General features: G+C 42.6%; 1 protein-coding gene across 4 annotated transcripts in view; it reads left to right on the forward strand.

The window, feature by feature from the left end:
* The first annotated feature begins 3,651 nt into the window (after positions 1–3,651).
* Positions 3,652–21,377, forward strand: part of NEMP2 (nuclear envelope integral membrane protein 2) — a 42,168-nt gene continuing 24,442 nt past the window's right edge. For all 4 annotated transcript variants that reach the window (XR_014296978.1, XR_014296979.1, XM_082658055.1 and 1 more), the window contains exons 1-2: positions 3,652–3,823; positions 18,036–18,151. Coding sequence is in view for 2 of the 4 variants with exons in the window: in XM_082658055.1 (XP_082514181.1) it covers positions 3,718–3,823; positions 18,036–18,151 (222 nt within the window). In the remaining 2 variants the exon portion in view is untranslated. The remainder of the gene's footprint in view (positions 3,824–18,035; positions 18,152–21,377) is intronic.

Consider the following 21,377-nt stretch of genomic DNA (forward strand, 5'->3'; position numbering starts at 1 on the left):
TATGGAGAAGTCTTGAACAGCCTGTTTTTTTCTCTTGGTATATAAAATTCTAAAAATGGGAATTTTTAAAAGGAAGAAATGATGGCATATAACTTCTATAATCTTTGCGGCATTGGTGGATATCATTACAGTCTTTCTAAATCTTTCTTTATGAAAGAACCCAAAGTAGTAGAACTGCCTATTTCTTCTAATACATTTAATTAAATGTTCTACCTACCTAGAAACCAAGTGAAAGCTCCTAAATAATTTCTGACATGAGCTAAATTTTACTTCTGATTCATAATGACTGATTATAACCCTATGACAGTTACAGAAAATTAATTAGTTATGAAGAGCAAGAACTCTAGAAATAAAAATGCAGAGGCAGAAATTTGAATTGTAATCTTTTTCACACCATGTGGAAATAGTCATATGGAATTAAAGAACTTGGGTCATTAAAATAATATTAAGGAAGCTCTTTATTATACATTTTTTAAAAATAAGTATAAGTCATATTCTAACAATATGAATTACATAAAATGCACACACAGTATTTTAGCTGTGATTATAAACTTGCCCAAAATTCTACTTACTGTCAAGCGTGAAACTTGTAAAACTCAAAATTTAGTCCTAATACTCTTGATTCACTTGGGTTACATGTTAAGAAGAGACATTTGGGGCTCTACGCCCGATGGACTGAATCAGTCTCTGGAGGGTATGTCCTGGGAATCTGCATTTACAATGCTAAACATTTACATATTACCCACACAACTAGCATTCTGGCAAGAGTTCCAACTTCTTCCCTATCTATGAGATCCAGATCCCCCAAGTGGCAGTGCTTCGTTTTGTCTTAGAGACAGACGTGGGGTGTTTACCAGAAATCCATAGCTGAGGGACTTCCCTGGTGGCACAGTGGTTAAGAATCCGCCTGCCAGTGCAGGGGTCACGGGTTCGATCCCTGGACTGGGAGGATTCCACATGCCAAGGAGCAACGAAGCCCGTGTGCCACAACTACTAAGCCTACGCTCTAGAGCCTGCGAGCCACAACTGCTGAGTCCGCGTGCCACCACTATTGAAGCCCATGCACCTAGAGCCCGTGCTCTGCAACGAGAGAAGCCACAGCAATGAGAAGCCCGCGCACCGCAACGAAGAGCAGCACCCACTTGCCGCAGCTAGAGAAAGCCTGCGTGCAGCAACGGAGACCCAATGCAGCCAAAAATAAATAAATAAACAAATTTAAAAAATTGTTTCCAAAGCAAAAGCATCAGTGACAATACTCAAAGTATTGCCAATGTTGTTATTAAAAAAAGAAAAATCCATAGCTGAAATCTGTAGGCAATACAATTGGGCAACTTCTTCAAAGAGATAATGAATTTTGTCCTTTTTCAAGCATCTCTTTTGGTGTAGAAATGTATGGGCTGGTGTTAAAATCCAGTTACAATTAATCGTTTTACATCATCTAGGCAAATTTAATGGTGACCCCCCAACTACAACTTTCTCACCTCACTGACCCAGTGATGGGCAAAAATATTCTCTACTTTCTAACAGAAAGATAGAAAGCAAACCTGCATAATAATCCCAGGAGGCTTTGAACAGAAGATTCTGCAGGTGTCCTGTTTATATGGGATTTGGTTTTGGTTTCGTTTGTTTAATCAGTATAGTTCATCTCCTAGAAAGAGGCACACAAATGCTGGTGTAATTTAAGAACAATAGACTGCACTAATCACAGATTGTTAATCCCATCTGCTCCTCATGAGAAGGAAGCAGTGTTCCATGATGTGTCAAAGGACCTATGAGCCTTCCTAAATCTGACCACTCTCCTTATTCTGTCTTCTTGTATTTCTTTCTCCACGGTTCTTTGGTGTCTTTTTTCCCTTCTTCTCATTGCATTGTCACCACAAAGCTTATCTATTTTCATATGAGAGGTTTTCATATGAGAGAGAGGTTTGGGGAGGTTAGGTCAGATTTCATCATGGTCCCCCAATGACAAAATTATCACCTCCTAAGAGTCTGTTATCTCTGGAAAAAATTTATTGCTATCCTATAGAGAGGAATGTGGTGTTTTGAGTTAGCTTCTTTACTAAGAAGCTAAAGATATTTATTAAGAGTATGCTACATGAATAGCACTTTAAATGTTAATTTAATACACTACTTCCTGTCCTTTTATTCCTCTACCTGATACAGCTGTAGGAAAACACACTTGTCGTTCAAGAATATACCTGTTAAAAAAAAGAAAAAGAATATACCTGTTTCTTTTAGCCACATTTCGTAGTGCCATTCAAAATTAAACTAAATCAAAATGAATATGGTTAGGGAAAAAAAATGTTGGGCAAGAGGCAAGTGGGGTCAGGGTCTCTGCTATTTCTCTGGAGATAGTCTGCAGGGTAAGACAAGGTAGGAGTTCAAGTAATAACAGTTTATCTGTAAAAATCATCCTCCCCAGGAGTCCTTTACAAGATTTCTGAACTTTCAAAAAGCCATATATGGGTGTGCACATGGCACCAGGGGGTTGAAGGCAGTTGGTTAAACCTAACTTTGAAGCCAGGGAAAGTCTAGTGAGTTCTACTCAGATCTTTGGGGAAAATGAGGCTAAGCTAGTTTTAGAGGTTGATTTCTGTTACAACTGGCTTCTCTGAAGTACCTTAGCAGAAGTCCAAAATTAGAAAAGAGGAAATGACCTTTTGTTCTACCGAGTGTTTAGTAGGAAATATTGAATCACATTAATGGGTTTCCAAGGCCTGAGGAGGGTTTGGACCTTAAAAAAAAAAAAAAAAAGTACAGTATAATAATGTTTAAGACTACAAGCTCTATACTCATTATCAATATTAAAACCACACAAGATATTTTTCCAGGTTTATTGAGATATGACTGACATATAACACTGTATTTGTTTTAGGGGTACAACACAATGATTTGATATATGTATATATTGCACATATAATTTATTTAACATCCGTTTCATCACAGTTACACATTTTTTTTAATGACGAGAACTTTTAAGATCAACTCTTAGCAATTTTCAAATATTCGTTACAGTGTTGTTAACTTTAGTCACCATTACATCCCCAGAACTTACTTATCGTATAACTAGCAGAAGTTTGCACCTTTTGACCACCTTCACCCAGTTCCCCCACCTCCCCCCACCCTGGCAACCACTAGCCTGTTCTCTACATCTTTTTAAACACACACACACACACACACACACACACACACACACGTTAATTTTAGGGGATATATTGGTGAGAGAACGTTTTACATGCCGTTTATACTTAAATGTGAAAAGTCAATGCTATTTAAGCAACCAAATTGCCAATCTGTTACTGTTACAAACAAAAAGGAAAAATAAACTGATTTTTATTTCTAAATAAAGGGTTGCTGAAGGGCCTTCGCCTTCCGGGGGTATGACTCTGAGAAGCTCTGACAACTGAGCCCTAAAGCCCCACCGTCACGGGTCAGGGCAGTTGTAAGCACAGTTCTCAGACGAAGGGTCGGCTCCTCCCCACACCCTCCAGGGTGAGACGGGGCGGAGCCCGGAGGGCCCCGGAGGCGGGAGGGGCGGGACAGGGCGCGAGCGGGACGGTGGCGGCGGGGGGGGCGGGACCTCCGGGTTCCCGCGCGCAGGCCGCAGCGGCTCCTGGTTTCCTTCTGGGCCCCGCGGCATTTCCGCTACTCTCGGCCGAGAGGGACTCACAGGTCTCGTCCCGCCGCTGGGCCGCGCGGAGCTGACCGCCTGGCGGGATGCGGCCGTCCCCGGGGACGTGCTGGCTGCTCTTCTGGCTGCCGCCGCTGGCCGTGCTGCCGGCGGACGCGGTGCGCGGCGAGGAGGACGAGGCGGCGTTGTCAGGTAATCGCGGGCACGGGCGGCGGGCGCGCGCACGCTCCTCGGCTCCCCCGCTCCCTATCCCCGCCCTCCTCGCCCCCTCCCCCCGTCTCGCCCGGCTCCCCGGAGATGGACCAAGCTCTCCCTTCTCCGGGCGGCGGGGCGCGGGGAGCTGTTTCCTTGCCCGGCTTAAGGTTTCCTCCGCGGGCGCGGCCTCCCTTACCGCCTGCTTGGGCGTCCCTGGACTCTGCTGGCACTTGGACATTATAATTTTAGCGTTAGAAGCAACTGCAGAGTTCATTCTGGCCCAGTTCCCTCGTTTTGCAGAAGCAGCCGAAGCCCAGAGAAGTTTTGATTAGTCCAAGGACACACAGATAGTCATTGTACAGATGATCCTAGTCTCCCGACTTTCAACACAGGGCATTTGTATACATCAACTTAGGTTGAAAATATTATTATTTATCTAGGTAAAACTTTGGACTCAAGACTAGAGAAGGTTTGGCTTTAGAATTGGACTGAACTTCCCCTGCCCTTACTAGCTCTGTGACCTTGAGTGAGTCATGCTACTACCGGTCACATGTAAAACACGGATAATATTTCACAGGATTACTGTGATGTTTAACGTGTACCTGGTACAAAGGAAACAAGAAATGGTAGCTGTTCATAGTGTTGTTATGGGCTGTCTGGAGTGGGGCAAGGCAGGAGTTCTAACTCCACAACTGCTACTAATTTGCTATGAGCTTAACGTTTCTTTTTCACTGTTTTCACTATTTTTAAAAGATTTCCTGGAATCACTGTCCACTAACTTCATCTTATTGCCCCCCTGTGGTTGCAAGGGAGGCAACCAAGTGTAGCTGGGCATAGCTGCTACCCTCCAATAAAATCAGGATTGTTTGTCTAAGGATAAAGGCAGTTATCAGATTGAGCTGGAGCTACCAACTCCTCTGTATCTTGCAGTGAGGTACGCCTTGGGGGACTCTTCTATACCAGTTTTCATTGAATGGACATTTGTTGAGTATTTACTATGTACTAGGCAGTGTTAAAAGTGCTTTAACTGCATTATCTTATTGAATACTCATAGTAGCTGTATGGGGTAGGTACCATTTATATACCCATTTTACAAGAGGGAACAAAGGCTTGGTAGTAGGAGAGGTAACCAGTATGTACTGATGAAAAAATAAATCACAGATCTGTCTAAGAGGGAGGATTTCTGAGTATGGCTGCAAACACAAAATTGTAAGTAGCCTTGGACCAGCATCCAGAACGTTGATTTCTCTAGTTCGGTCATTACATTCAGCCACCCACTTGCAGAATTACGTTGGTCCAGGCTTGTCTTTATGGGCCATAGTTTTCTCATCAGTAAAGATGAAGAAGTTCTATTACTGAATGTTCTCCAATAATTTCCTTACCTTTTATTTGCCTCAATGAACCCACTGTTTTTCAGGTTTTTGTTACCAGATTTAGTGTTAACATGTCAACTAATTTATTTTGTTAATCAAATCATACATAAATGCTTCTGTTCTGCCTGAGACATGCAGGATGCCCACTGAGTTGATAAAATTCTAGTCCACAGCTAAGAGAAATGGCAACTTCTGTAGCCTTATAGCAACACTTGCCCTTACAGATGGGCTTCACAACTGAGACTTTTTTTTCTTTTACATCTTTATTGGAATATAATTGCTTTACAGTGGTGTGTTAGTTTCTGCTTTATAACAAAGTGAATCAGTTATACATATACATATGTTCCCCTATCTCTTCCCTCTTGCGTCTCCCTCCCTCCCACCCTCCTATCCCACCCCTCCAGGCTGTCACAAAGCTCCTAGCTGATCTCCCTGTGCTACGCGGCTGCTTCCCACTAGCTATCTACCTTACGTTTGGTAGTGTATATATGTCCATGCCTCTCTCTCGCTTTGTCACAGCTTACCCTTCCCCCTCCCCATATTCTCAAGTCCATTCTCTAGTAGGTCTGTGTCTTTATTCCTGTCTTACTCCTAGGTTCTTCATGACATATTTTTTTTCTTAGATTCCATATATATGTGTTAGCATACGGTATTTGTCTTTCTCTTTCTGACTTACTTCACTCTGTATGACAGACTCTGGGTCTATCCACCTCATTACAAATAGCTCAATTTCATTTCTTTTTATGGCTGAGTAATATTCCATTGTATATATGTGCCACATCTTCTTTATCCATTCATCCGATGATGGACACTTAGGTTGTTTCCATCTCCGGGCTATTGTAAATAGAGCTGCAATGAACATTTTGGTACATGACTCTTTTTGAATTATGGTTTTCTCAGGGTATATGCCCAGTAGTGGGATTGCTGGGTCATATGGTAGTTCTATTTGTAGTTTTTTAAGGAACCTCCATAATGTTGTCCATAGTGGCTGTACCAATTCACATTCCCACCAGCAGTGCAAGAGTGTTCCCTTTTCTCCACACCCTCTCCAGCATTTATTTCTAGATTTTTTGATAATGGCCGTTCTGACTGGTGTGAGGTGATATCTCATTGTAGTTTTGATTTGCATTTCTCTAATGATTAATGAAGTTGAGCATTCTTTCATGTGTTTGTTGGCAGTCTGTATATCTTCTTTGGAGAAATGTCTATTTAGGTCTTCTGCCCATTTTTGGATTGGGTTGTTTGTTTTTTTGTTATTGACCTGCATGAGCTGCTTATAAATTTTGGAGATTAATCCTTTGTCGGTTGCTTCATTTGCAAATATTTTCTCCCATTCTGAGGGTTGTCTTTTGGTCTTGTTTATGGTTTCCTTTGCTGTGCAAAAGCTTTGAAGTTTCATTAGGTCCCATTTGTTTATTTTTATTTCCATTTCTCTAGGAGGTGGGTCAGAAAGGATCTTGCTGTGATTTATGTCATAGAGTGTTCTGCCTGTGTATTCCTCTAAGAGTTTGATAGTTTCTGGCCTTACATTTAGGTCTTTAATCCATTTTGAGCTTATTTTTGTGTATGGTGTTAGGGAGTGATCTAATCTCATACTTATACATGTACCTGTCCAGTTTTGCCAGCACCACTTATTGAAGAGACTGTCCTTTCTCCACTGTACATTCCTGCCTCCTTTATCAGAGATAAGGTGACCATATGTGCATGGGTTTATCTCTGGGCTTTCTATCCTGTTCCATTGATCTATCTTTCTGTTTTTGTGCCAGTACCATACTGTCTTGATTACTGTAGCTTTGTAGTATAGTCTGAAGTCAGGGAGCCTGATTCCTCCAGCTCCGTTTTTCATTCTCAAGATTGCTTTGGCTATTCGGGGTCTTTTGTGTTTCCATACAAATTGTGAAATTTTTTGTTCTAGTTCTGTGAAAAATACCAGTGGTAGTTTGATAGGGATTGCATTGAATCTGTAGATTGCTTTGGGTAGTAGTGTCATTTTCACAATGTGGATTCTTCCAATCCAAGAACATGGTATATCTCTCCATCTATTTGTATCATCTTTAATTTCTTTCATCAGTGTCTTATAATTTTCTGCATACAGGTCTTTTGTCTCCTTAGGTAGGTTTATTCCTAGATATTTTATTCTTTTTGTTGTAATGGTAAATGGGAGTTTTTTCTTGATTTCACTTTCAGATTTTTCATCATTAGTGTATAGGAATGCCAGAGATTTCTGTGCATTAATTTTGTATCCTGCAACTTTACCAAATTCACTGATTAGCTCTAGTAGTTTTCTGGTGGCATCTTTAGGATTCTCTATGTATAGTATCATGTCATCTGCAAACAGTGACAGCTTTACTTCTTCTTTTCCGATTTGGATTCCTTTTATTTCCTTTTCTTCTCTGATTGCTGTGGCTAGAACTTCCAAAACTATGTTGAATAAGAGTGGTGAGAGTGGGCAACCTTGTCTTGTTCCTGATCTTAGTGGAAATGCTTTCAGTTTTTCACCATTGAGGACGATGTTGGCTGTGGGTTTGTCATATATGGCCTTTATTATGTTGAGGAAAGTTCCCTCTATGCCCTCCTTCTGCAGGGTTTTATCATAAATCGGTGTTGAATTTTGTCAAAAGCTTTCTCTGCATCTATTGAGATGATCATATGGTTTTTCTCCTTCAGTTTGTTAATATGGTTTATCACATTGGTTGTTTTGCGTATATTGAAGAATCCTTGCATTCCTGGAATAAACCCCACTTGATCATGGTGTATGATCCTTTTAATGTGCTATTGGATTCTGTTTGCTAGTATTTTATTGAGGATTTTTGCATCTATGTTCATCAGTGATATTGGCCTGTAGTTTTTCTTTCTTTGTGACGTCCTTGTCTGGTTTTGGTATCAAGGTGATGGTGGCTTCGTAGAATGAGTTTGAGAGTGTTTCTCCCTCTGCTATATTTTGGAAGAGTTTTAGAAGGATAGGTGTTAGCTTGTCTCTAAATGTTTGATAGAATTCGCCTGTGAAGCCATCTGGTCCTGGGCTTTTGTTTGTTGGAAGATTTTTAATCACAGTTTCAATTTCAGTGCTTGTGATTGGTCTGTTCATATTTTCTATTTCTTCCTGATTCAGTCTTGGCAGGTTGTGCATTTCTAAGAATTTGTCCATTTCTTCCAGGTTTTCCATTTTATTGGCATAGAGTTGCTTGTAGTAATCTCTCATGATCTTTTGTATTTCTGCAGTGTCAGTTGTTACTTCTCCTTTTTCATTTCTAATTCTATTGATTTGAGTCTTCTCTCTTTTTTTCTTGATGAGTCTGGCTAATGGTTTATCCATTTTGTTTATCTTCTCAAAGAACCAGCTTTTAGTTTTATTGATCTTTGCTATCGTTTCCTTCATTTCTTTTTCATTTATTTCTGATCTGATTTTTATGATTTCTATCCTTCTGCTAACTTTGGGGTTTTTTTGTTCTTCTTTCTCTAACTGCTTTAGGTGCAAGGTTAGGTTGTTTATTCGAGATGTTTCCTGTTTCTTAAGGTAGGATTGTATTGCTATAAACTTCCCTCTTAGAACTGCTTTTGCTGCATCCCATAGATTTTGGGTTGTCGTGTCTCCATTGTCATTTGTTTCTAGGTATTTTTTTATTTCCTTTTTGATTTCTTCAGTGATCACTTCGTAATTAAGTAGTGTATTGTTTAGCCTCCATGTGTTTGTATTTTTTACAGATCTTTTCCTGTAATTGATATCTAGTCTCATAGCGTTGTGGTCGGAAAAGATACTTGAAACAATTTCAATTTTCTTAAATTTACCAAGGCTTGACTTGTGACCCAAGATATGATCTATCCTGGAGAATGTTCCATGAGCACTTGAGAAAAATGTGTATTCTGTTGTTTTGGGATGGAATGTCCTATAAATATCAATTAAGTCCATCTTGTTTAATGTATCATTTAAAGCTTGTGTTTCCTTATTTATTTTCACTTTGGATGATCTGTCCATTGGTGAAAGTGGGGAGTTAAAGTCCCCTATGAATGTGTTACTGTCGATTTCCTCTTTTATGGCTGTTACTATTTACCTTATGTATTGAGGTGCTCCTATGTTGGGTACATAAATATTTACAATTGTTATATCTTCTTCTTGAATCAATCCCTTGATCATTATGGTGTCCTTCTTTGTCTCTTTTAATAGTCTTTATTTTAAAGTCTATTTTGTCTGATATGAGAATTGCTACTCCAGCTTTCTTTTGGTTTCCATTTGCATGAAACATCTTTTTCCATCCCCTTACTTTCAGTCTGTATGTGTCTCTAGGTCTGAAGTGGGTCTCTTGTAGACAGCAAATATATGGGTCTCGTTTTTGTATCCAGTCAGCCAATCTGTGTCTTTTGGTGGGAGCATTTAGTCCATTTACATTTAAGGTAATTATCGATATGTATGTTCCTATTCCCATTTTCTTAATTGTTTTGGGTTTGTTATTGTAGGTCTTTTCCTTCTCTTGTGTTTCTTGCCTAGAGAAGTTCCTTTAGCACTTGTTGTAAAGCTGGTTTGGTGGTGCTGAACTCTCAGCTTTTGCTTGTCTGTAAAGGTTTTAATTTCTCCATCAAATCTGAATGAGATTCTTTCTGGGTAGAGTAATCTTGGTTGCAGGTTTTTCTCCTTCATCACTTTAAATATGTCCTGCCAGTCCCTTCTGGCTTGCAGAGTTTCTGCTGAAAGATCAGCTGTTAACCTTATGGGGATTCCCCTGTGTGTTATTTGTTGTTTTTCCCTTGCTGCTTTTAATATGTTTTCTTTGTATTTAATTTTTGACAGTTTGATTAATATGTGTCTTGGCGTATTTCTCCTTGGATTTATCCTGTATGGGACTCTCTCTGCTTCCTGGACTTGATTAACTATTTCCTTTCCCATATTGGGGAAGTTTTCAACTATAATCTCTTCAAATATTTTCTCAGTCCCTTTCTTTTTCTCTTCTTCTTCTGGAACCCCTATAATTCGAATGTTGGTGCATTTAAAGTTGTCCCAGAGGTCTCTGAGACTGTCTTCAGTTCTTTTCATTCTTTTTTCTTTATTCTGTTCTGCAGTAGTTATTTCCACTATTTTATCTTCCAGGTCACTTATCCGTTCTTCTGCCTCAGTTATTCTGCTAGTGATCCCATCTAGAGTCTTTTTAATTTCATTTATTGTGTTGTTCATCATTGTTTGTTTCATCTTTAGTTCTTCTGGGTCCTTGTTAAAATGTTTCTTGCATTTTGTCCATTCTATTTCCAAGATTTCGGATCATCCTTACTATCATTATTCTGAATTCTTTTTCAGGTAGACTGGCTATTTCCTCTTCATTTGTTAGGTCTGGTGCATTTTTATCTTGCTCCTTTATCTGCTGTGTGTTTTTCTGTCTTCTCATTTTGCTTATCTTACTGTTTTTGGGGTCTCCTTTTCGCAGGCTGCAGGTTCATAGTTCCCGTTGTTTTTGGTGTCTGTCCCCAGTGGCTAAGGTTGGTTCAGTGGGTTGTGTAGGCTTCCTGGTGGAGGGGACTAGTGCCTGTGTTCTGGTGGATGAGGCTGGATCTTGTCTTTCTGGTGGGCAGGTCCACGTCTGGTGGTGTGTTTTGGGGTGTCTGTGGACTTATTATGATTTTAGGCAGCCTCTCTGCTAATGGGTGGGGTTGTGTTCCTGTCTTGCTAGTTTTTTGGCATAGGATGTCCAGCACTGTAGCTTGCTGGTCGTTGAGTGAAGCTGGGTGCTGGTGTTGAGATGGAGATCTCTGGGAGATTTTCACCGTTTGATATTATGTGGAGCTGGGAGGTCTCTTGTTGACCAGTGTCCTGAAGTTGGCTCTCCTACCTCAGAGGCAGAGCCCTGGCTCCTGGCTGGAGCACCAAGAGCCTTTCATCCACACGGCTCAGAATAAAAGAGAGAAAAAGGAGGGAGAATTAGTAGAAGTATGAGGAAGGAAAGGAGGGAAAGAAGGACGGAAGAAAGAAAGAAGGAAAGAAGGCAAGAAGGAAAGAAAGGAGGGAGGGAGGGAGAGAGGGAGGAAGGAAGGAAGGAGGGAAAGAAGGAAAAAAGAAAGAAAGAAGATACAGTAAAAATAAAATAAAGTATAATAAAGTTATTGAATTAAAAAATATTTATTTAGGAAAAAAAAGGGGGACGGATAGAACCTTAGGATAAATTTTGGAAGTAAAGCTATACAGACAAAATCTTACACAGAAGCATACACATACACTCTCACAAAAAGAGGTAAAGGGGGAAAATCATAAATCTTGCTCTCAGAGACCACCTCCTCAATTTGGGGTGATTCGTTGCCTAAAGGAGGGAAGGAAGGAAGGAAAGAAAGAACGAAGGTAAAGTATAATAAAGTTATTAAAATTAATTATTAAGAAAAAAATTTTTTTAAAAAACCATGGACGGATAGAACCCTAGGACAAATGGTGGAAGCAAGACAATACAGACATGGTCTCACACAGAAGGATACACATACACATTCACAAAAAGAGGAAAAGGGAAAAAAATCATAGATCTTGCTGCTAAAGTCCACCTCCTCAATTTGGGATCATTCCTTGTCTATTCAGGTATTCCACAGATGCAGGGTATATCAAGTTGATTGTGGAGCTTTAATCCGCTGCTTCTGAGGCTGCTGGGGGAGATTTCCCTTTCTCTTCTTTGTTCTCACAGCTCCCAGGGGCTCAGCTTTGGATTTGGCCCCGCCTCTGCGTGTAGGTCGCCGGAGGGCGTCTGTTCTTCGCTCAGACAGGACGGGGTTAAAGGAGCCGCTGATTCGGGGGCTCTGGCTCACTCAGGCAGGGGGGAGGGAGGGGCATGGAGTGCGGGGCGAGCCTGCGGCGGCAGAGGCCGGCATGACGTTGCACCAGCCTGAGGCGCGCCGTGCGTTCTCCCGGGGGAGGTGTCCCTGGATCCTGGGACCCTGGCAGGCTCCCCGGAAGGGGGGTGTGGATAGTGACCTGTGCTTGCACAGAGGCTTCTTGGTAGCGGCAGCAGCAGCAGCAGCCTTAACGTCTCATGCCCGTCTCTGGGGTCCGCGCTTTTAGCCGCGGCTCGCGCCCGTCTCTGGAGCTCCTTTAAGCAGCGCTCTTAATCCCCTCCAGGTACGTGGGGGGTTTCTTGCCTTTTGGGACGTCTGAGGTCTTCTGACAGCGTTCAGTAGGTGTTCTGTAGGAGTTGTTCCACGTGTAGATGTATTTCTGGTGTATCTGTGGGGAGGAAGGTGATCTCCGCGTCTTACTCTTCCGCCATCTTCCCGGAAGCCTGAAGTTTTGACTAAGTATTTTTACCTTAAAATAAAAGGTAATTTAGTATATGACTAAACTCTTTAACCTAATTGTATCTTTATACATTTAGGAAAACATAAATGACAAAAGTAGTACAAAAGAATAATTCTAAATTTATCAGTTAAAGCAAGTGATGTGCAGTTGTCTCTTTTTTTAATATATGATATGTAGTCCTAACATTAGATTAATTGAATATTTTCAAATTGAATGGTATTTTATGTGAACTAAGGGATTTCACTGGCAAAGGTAACCCTGACTCACATCCTTTGGTAATGTAAAGAATTGCACTTTGTCATAGCAGTTTGGGCACAAATGTCCAGAAATACACTGTTCTCCAGGAGTCAGGTTTATTGAAAGGTTCAAGAGAGCCTGCCGAGGACTACAGGTAGTTAAGGAGGGCCGTGCTCGGTCCATGGCCTTGCTGGGGTAGCCATAATAAGCATGGCATTCGGGGTTGGTCCTGCTTATACTCCTAAGTTTTTGGGAAATGAGGCAGAGCTGGGATAGCCCACACTTGCAGACCCCTCTCCTGACTTGAGGCTTGAGGAAGTGAATGCCGAGGTTATGGGAGCACCCTGTGGGGAGGAGAAATATTTCAGCTCCAGGGGGAAGCAGTGGCTCTCCCTAGGCAGGTGTTGTTCTCGTCTGACCAAATGAATGATTATTATTACATTTTTATGAATCCCTAGAAATTCCCTTTTGTTTTCTGGATTGCCTCGTGAGGGGATGTTGTTGATATTGTGATATATTTGGATTTGCCCGGATCTGACACTAGGAGGTTCCAATCCTAGCTGAATGAACCAGCAAAGACTGAGACTGCATGAATAAATGACACCTGCAGACCTAACAGCAGCTTCACAGCCCTCAGTGTCAGGGCTGGAACAGGTGGTAGAGTTCAGCCAGGCAGTGAAGCTGGCTATAATTTCTGTTTCCTACCCGCAGGCAGAGATAGAGGAAGTAGAAACTGAATAATGAAATGTCTCTAGAAGCTTACTGAAGGGAGGAGGGGCCTAGGAAAGACAACGTTTATAAACAATCTAAGATTAAAAGATCTGGTTCCCTCTAGGAAGGCAGTGGGCCAGCTGTGGTAAGAATCTTGATTGTCAAAGTCACTGTCTTATGCTAGTTGGCCATGGCTTAAGATTCACATGAACTCACTTGGAGCTAGGGTTGTGGTTTCTTGTGGCTGTGAGTTTCAAGTTCCTTAGATAATTAGGAATTCTTGCGTGGGTGGATTGAGATGCATTCACCTCAGGAGACAGGTGATAACAATGAGGGCAGCCAGAGGGCACCATGAATTGCTGACACCTTGTCTATAATGTCTCATGTATTGTGTGAATTCAACATCAGTTTCACCTCAAAAGCCAGAGGCCGCTCTGGAGAATTCCAGGGGAGATGCTGTTTGCAACATGCTTTTAGTAGTGTTTTTGTAAATATCAAGAATCAGGGCAACGTACCCCTATCTGTACTTTCCTTAATCTGGTTGAAGACCAAGGTGAAATCAGAGCAAGTTCTTTTCTTCTAACTGGGAGGTCTTTACACAGAGTACACTGATGTACCATATAGAGTACAACAAAAACACGCTGATCACCACCTCCTGCCTCCCTCTGCCCTCTTCTACCTGGTGAGGAGAAAGAAGAGGGTTCTCAGCCCAAGGGATATTAAGGGTTACAGCTCTCCACCCTCTAGTTAAGGGTACATTGATGATGGGGTAGGGTAAGGCGGAGGTGTAGCCTGCAGGTTCTGTGGGTGGGATGGCAATGGCACAGGCTGGACAGGTGTCCAGCATTAGGTTGCTTCAAGGGGAAGAGCAGAGTGCCCCCCCTTTTACGGTGCTGGCACTGGCCAGCCTCTTAATAAAGATTGGCCAGGCTTTCACGGGGTCGGCTATGCACGCCCAAATAACCTACCAGTCCTCTCGAATTACAACACACACGTGAAAGACAAATATTTAAATGCTACATATACGGTAATGAACATGCCATGTCCCTAACTTCATGGAAAGAGAGTATAAACTAAAAAATACATATATAATATGAAGAGAATAAAGCAGAGTAAGCAGAAAGTGGGTGAAAGGGGTAGGAGTGTGCCATTTTAGACAGTGGGGCCAGAGAAGGCCTTCCTGAGAAGGTGAATTTTGAGCAAATACATACGTTATCTATCAGAAGGAGCCAGCTCTGCCGAGATCTGGGGAAAGCCGGTTGCAGATGGAGGAAACAGCATGTAGGAAAGGTTGAGGCAGGGGTGGCTTGGCACCGTGAGGACAGGACGCTTGGTGCGGCCGGAGAGGCTAAGCAGGAGGAAAGGTCAGAGGTACCCAGGTCCTAGGAAAGGAGGGTGGGTTTTCTTACGGGTGTGACGAGAAGTCATTGGAGGGTTTTGAGCAGGTAAATGCTGTGCTCTGGTTGATGTTTCTAAAAGGTCCCTGTACTGATTAGAGAATAGGTTGTAGGGGAGCATCGTAGGGGTGATTCTGTAAGCAGACCAGCTAGAAGTCCCTTATAGTAACCCAAGTGCAAGAAGGCTGCGGCCTGGACAGCAGAGAAGCATTTATTCCTAAATTCAAGCTATTGCGCTCTACCCACATTGCGTCATCTTGCTCTTATCTGAAGAGTTACAGATATCAAATGATTTAGGAGACAGTCTTAGGACCAAAATGGAAAAAAAAAAAAAAACCTCACTGGAAGGCAGCGTTTGTTTGCAAAGCTCAGGCTCCAAAGGGTTTTTCCTCAGACCACTAACAAGAGGGTAGTTCGTATACTTAGGGGAATTGACTCAGCCCTCGAAGTGGTGGAACGCTCTCTAGGAGACGGGATGCACGGAGGGACCCTGGAAAGACCACAAGAAAAGCCCCTAGTGAGCACGCGTATGGTGTTAGGAGTAACCCTGAAGAAAGAACGGGCTGCAGTTAACGTTCTCATGGTGGTCTGGGCTGCTGGGGTCTGCAGACCACAGACCTCACGCTCTTCACCTGACCCCAGCCCCAGAGTGTGCTCCCTTCCCAACGATAGGTAGGAATCCCCTCTTCCACTGGGGACTCCCAGCATAAGGTTCTCAACTCCAGCCGCCTGATTTCACCCTGTTCCTGCCTAGAGAGCCCACAGGGGACCGCGGAAGGCAGAACATGGGATACCAGAAGGCGAGTCCGGAGCCCTCCCTGTGGTCACTAGCTGAGGGCTTTTAACGTGCGTGGTGTGTTATCATCGCAGTCGCTCAGGCTCTTCCAGGGTCTGCATTGCCTCCTTGGACACGCGTCTTTCATACGGCCAGCTGCAGCCCCTTGGGGTCCCGGGAGGGCCCTGTCCCCTGTGCAGCCTGTGGCCAGGAGTCATTTGTGTCTCAGATACACGCAAGAAGGCTCTCAGCATCTGTTGCTTTGTGTGTGTTGTTAACACTGTTCTGCATTCTCCTTTTTGCCCTTGTGTGTAAACAGACCATGAAAGAATGCATTTTTAATTTTTGTATGCTATATTTAAAAGAGAGCCTCTAGAGCTTCCTTCTCGTGCCTTTTTGAGATCTGCCTCTTAACCTGGATTCTTATATTTGCATCTCATACTCTCAAACTCTGCAAATTTCTTGGTATATTTAAAAACATATGCGTCACAGTGTTAAGAGTAAAGATTAAATGGTTTCACAGCATCACAGTGGAGGGTACTGGATCCTCGTGTAACTTCTCTGCTTTGTGCAGCCACCTGAGAACCTTGACTTTTATGCAGTTGTATTTTCAGAGCTGATGGGCATTCACAGTGTCTGTTTCTTCACTTTTCTCCAGCTTAATGCTAAGGTGTTTCTAGGCAGGACCAGGACCTATCTGGACTTACTTAGTGTTATTCCCTAAATGGATATAATTGTCGAGTTGTTATTACTGGTTACCCGATCCTTCCCCAACTTCGGTGTAGCAGGTTGTTCTAGCTTCATTTCAGGTTTTTCTGGAGAAACAGCTGATCACACTCTCCTTAGAGGAGTGAGGGTTGGGGCATAAAGCCTGTTTCTTGATGTGCACGTAAACATTCCCTGTTGCTGTTTCATATATGACAGACGTAGTGGTGATACCCTATCCTGGGTCCAGAAGCATCTGTGACTTTCATCTCACTTCATTTTAAATTCAAATATAGCAGCAGCCTCAGAAAAAAATGAACCCCATTACTTCATAATTTTCTTGTGGCATTTACTACATTTACCATCTGTAACGCTGCGCCTGTCTTCTCTCTCCCTCTGTTACGCTGTGTTATACTGTATTATATATTACACACTATATATAAAATATTTGTGTGTGTTACACAGAGCACACACACGTATGTATGTACTACCTCTGTCTCCAGCCAAACTTCTCCTATGCTACAGACCTATCCATCTGCACCTAGCCCCACCAACCAAGACTCAGTACTTCTAAAATTGAACTCTTCCCCTTTTTTTGCTTCTTTAGTATTCCTTATATCACTCACCGGAACCATCAGGTCATTTCTGAATCTCTGAGTCTGTTGATTCCACTTCCTAGGTGCTCTTACATCTGTTCTTTCTCCTGCCTCCTTAGTTCGTTTCTTGTTTAGACTGCTTCGGGAGCCTCCACAGCTCTTCTGCTTTCAGTCTTCTGCCCCTCTAACATTTTGCGTGGCCTACAGAATGCTCTTTCTAAGACACGACTGTGTTCTCTGTTCCCACAGGTCCATTCTGTGCCTTGCTCTCCCCTGCTCAGTTCCCGGAAGCTGGCCTCTGTGGGCTTCTTTGCCCTCTGGCTTCCAATGGTTTGGCAGATGAGAGGCACTGATGGGAGGGCGGGAGAGAGCTCCCCCTGAAGCTCTGGCAGGGCTTGCATCCCCTTAGACTACTCTCCTCTCGGCTCTGGTAACGACGGGTCCTCCCTTTGCCATTTCAGGCCTAGGGATGTTGAAGGCTTTCTGCTCTTGTTGGTGCCTGGGAACTTCACGGTTCCTTGTTGTTAATGCCTGAACCCTGCCTACATCTTCACTGAACTCTTCTCAGTGAAACCCTTTGGAATGTCAACAGTGTCTTGCCGACACTTTGACACTTACCTAAAATCCTTCAATGCTCTGCTTTCTGCGGGAAGTCCACCCTCCTCAGTGTAACAGAAACCACCTAGCTCTCTAGCTGCAGGTGTTGAAATGTCCTGTGTATTCCCTACACTCCGTCCTCGTGAATGGCCGAAGCACTTCCATGATTTCCCTCATCTCCATGGTTCTGTACACATTTGTCACCCCACCCCCTGACTTCTGTCTCGTTGCCTCTGACTGTGCTTCAGTGCTCCTCTCTCGTTTCCTCCTTTCTGGGAAGCCTCCCTCAATCCTTGCCCTCTACTTCAAGATTGAAGAAGTGCCTATTCTCCATGCTCTTGCAGTCCCTCCATCTGTCATAAGAGTATTGGTACTGGACTGTAATCTTTTTGTCTGCCTCCTGCTAGATTGGAAAGACTGAAGGACTATAATTACCATGTGGAAGAATTTACTGGCCATAGACTACAAAAACAGCCGTCATTAACCCTGTGAATAAAAAAGAAGATAAGATTCTGGGCAATTACATATTTAGGAAATATATTCTTTTTTCCATTTCTCAGTTGCAAGATGTAAAGCTTTGAAGGAAATGGATTTAATTAAAACGTCTCAGTCAGACTGTTACTGCTACAATCAAAAATCCCAAGTGAAATGGAAGTATATATGGTCAACTGTGCAGGTAAGAGCCTACTTTCAAATTATGTCTTAGGAACAGGGAGTTAAAACGTACTATTTCAAGAGTAGAAGTAGCTTTTGTATGACATAGAGCTGTGTATCAGTATGAAAGCTGCCTGGGGGATTACACACAGCAGTTCAGGTTGGGGGGGGGGCTATGGGAGGGGACGTTAACCTCCATACTCTTCATCAGCCCCTCTCCAACCACTCCAAGTAGATATACTATCTGAGTGCAGTGTGCTTGCTGTTCGGACATGGCTCAAGACAATACCCTCTTGCCTACTTTCCAAAATAATTGCTATCTCAGACCCTTCTCTATAGAAATCTGAAGTTACCTCTGATCCCAGGTGTGGTCAAGATAGTAATTACTCTTAATAGCCTAGCACTTTCCTTCCTTCAGCATTTAATGAATATTTATTAAGCACCTACTAAGTGCCAGGAATTCTTCTAGGCTCTTAGGATCCATCAGTGAACAAAATAGATCCCCGCTCCTGTGATGTTTACACTCTTGGGAATGGGGGTAGGGGGTAGGGTGGGGTTAGCTATAAATGTAAAAGAGGAGAAAATTATAAAACTAGTAAGTGCTATAAAAAAAGAAAATGTAGAGTAAGATAAGTGGAATGAGGGGGGTGGAGGCAAGGTGCAGTATTAAAAAGAGTGGTCAGGGTCTTTCTCATTGAAAAGGTGACACATGAGTAAGATCTCAGTGATGTGAGTTACCCAGCAGGGTATCTGAGGGAAGAGTGTTCTGGCTGAGGGAAGAGCTAGGACATCATCATATCAATAGGCACTTGATGTTGCTTTGTACTATTACTGATAATATACACCACTTTGGTCACTTGGTTAAGGTGTTATCTGTCAGTTTAGTTTTACCACTGTAAGATAACTATTTTCACCTCTGTAATGAATGACTATTTTGAGGGGATAATTTGAGACTGTGTATATATTTTATTACTCATCAAACTTTTACCCCCTAGTTTTATTATCTGTTGATGATGCTTGCCTGAATCAGTTATCATCACGATGTTTATCAAATGGTGATTTTCTAATTTCATTATTCCTTCTACATTCATTGGCATTCTTCTATAAGGAAGAGTTTTACCTCCCCCATTTATTTATATCCATATGGTTTCATGGCTTGCCAATTCATTTGCTGGACTACAATTCCTTACTTTTATTATTTGTTTTGTTATTCAAATTGTCCTAGATTTGGCCAGTAGGAGCCCCTTCGAACTAGCTCTTATGTTCTTTAACTTGTGCCTATCATTATTTGAGCACTTCTTTACCTTCTGGCAAACAAGATGTTCCCAAGCTTATCCTGTAATTTCTTAGACGCAGCTCTGAAGTCATACATTTTTGCAAGGAGCATTCAGTGTCAGGTGTGTTCATTACTACCGGATATCATTATCATATGTGTATATACACACCCATACTCCTATACACATGGCTGTTTCTTCCTTCCTTTCTTTCTTCTTACTTCCTGTCTGTCTGTCTTCAAAAACCATGAATTCTGATCTCTCCAACACCACTGGGTTCACTCTAGTCTTTCTCCTTTCCATATCTATAACTCTCTTCTCTGATTGTGAGAAACCTGGTTCCCATTCTCATCAATATATTGATTTATTTGCCTAATCCTAGAATAATTTCAGAGTTGTTAAGCCATACTGTTGTGAAAAACAAACCTAGTAACAAGAGCTCAGTATTTGTTTACAGTGTGTTTTATCTTTAGTTTGAGGGGTCACAGTCTAAATATTGTGCTCAAAAGTTACTTGGGTTAATTCATTCCTACCCATCCCCCTTCAATATGGTTATATTATTCATTTGAAATACACTTGTTTTTATTTGTTTCCATTTCAGAGTTTTTCCTCATCCTGGTTGATTTTATTATTATTTTTTAGTATGTACAATATTAATATGGCTCAAAAGTCAAAACTACACAAAGGTATTCTCAGAGAAGCGTCACTCCCCCTCATCCCTTCCCACCCAACCCATGTAGGTAATCAATCTTGTTAGTTTCTGGTATATCTTTCCTGTGTTTCTTTTTACAAAAGTAAGTGGTGATGCGTATTTATAGATGGTGCTTAAAGCCATGGGACGAAGGAGTGAGTTTAGATGGAGAAGAGGAGAGGACCAGCGACTGAGCCTGGGTCAGTCAGATATTAAGAGGTCTGGGAGGAGGAAGGGGCCAGCAGAGGAGAGAGAGAAAGGGCAACAAGTGAAGGAGGTGCCCAGGGAGCCCCAGGAAGTGCGACAGGGAGGAGGGAGTGATCAGCAGCGCCAGACTCTGTTGATGGATCAGATAGAATGACTGGGAATGAGTTGACCATTCGGTTTAGCGACACCATGCCACAGATGACCTTGTCAGGGGCAGCCTGTTGGAAATGAAAGCCTGACTGAAGTGGCGAAAGAGAGAAATGGGGGAGAGGAACCGGAGGCTGCAGGTATTGGCAACTTTTAAAAAGAATTTTATTGTAGTGGGAAGCGAGGAAAGGGGGTGATAGCTGAAGGGGAAAATGGAGTCAATAAAAGGGTTTTTTGTGTTTTTCTTTAAGTGGGAAAAATGCCAGCATGTTTGTAAGCTGATAGGAATGGTCTAGTAGAGTGGGAAGAAGTACTGGTGGGATGTCCTTGAGTAGCCAAGGTGGGTCGGATCCAGTGCACAGGTTGGGGGCTTGCCTTTAGAATGGAGCATGTAAATCTCCATGGCAGAAATTTCCTCTGGAAATGCACAGGCCAGAAGCAGAGCATGTGCCTGCAGATGCTGACAGGTGGGGGGATATGGGGATAAGAGCCCTCCCAGTTCTCTTCCGATTTCTTCCGTTCTCAGTGAAGTAGGAAGGATCACCAGCCAGAAGTGAGGCAGGGAGAAGTCATTGGGGTATTGAGGAAGGAGAAGCCGTGAGGTCATCGTTGAAGAGAGTGGAAGAGCCACTGGATAGGAGTGTGTGGTATGATTGCCGACAGCCTTCCGGTCCTACTTCAGGTTCACAGTCAAGGGTTTGCAGTGAGAGCACTACGAGTTTCTCCAGCATGATCGGTGGTGCAGATGCAAAAGTGGAATAGGTGGAGGGTTGGATTTTGTAAGTGAGTGTGACAAAGCACAAGGGGTACAAACAAGTTAAGGGTACATATAAGGGAATGCTTTATAATGATTGATCATGGAACTTAGCTGGAAAAGAAGGGGCTGAGGACATCAAGGGTGAGGAGCAGAGGAAAGGTGCTTGCTCCCT

This window comes from Grampus griseus (genome assembly GCF_964374135.1).
Source record: "Grampus griseus genome assembly, chromosome: 7".
NCBI classification, from domain to species: Eukaryota; Metazoa; Chordata; class Mammalia; order Artiodactyla; family Delphinidae; genus Grampus; species Grampus griseus.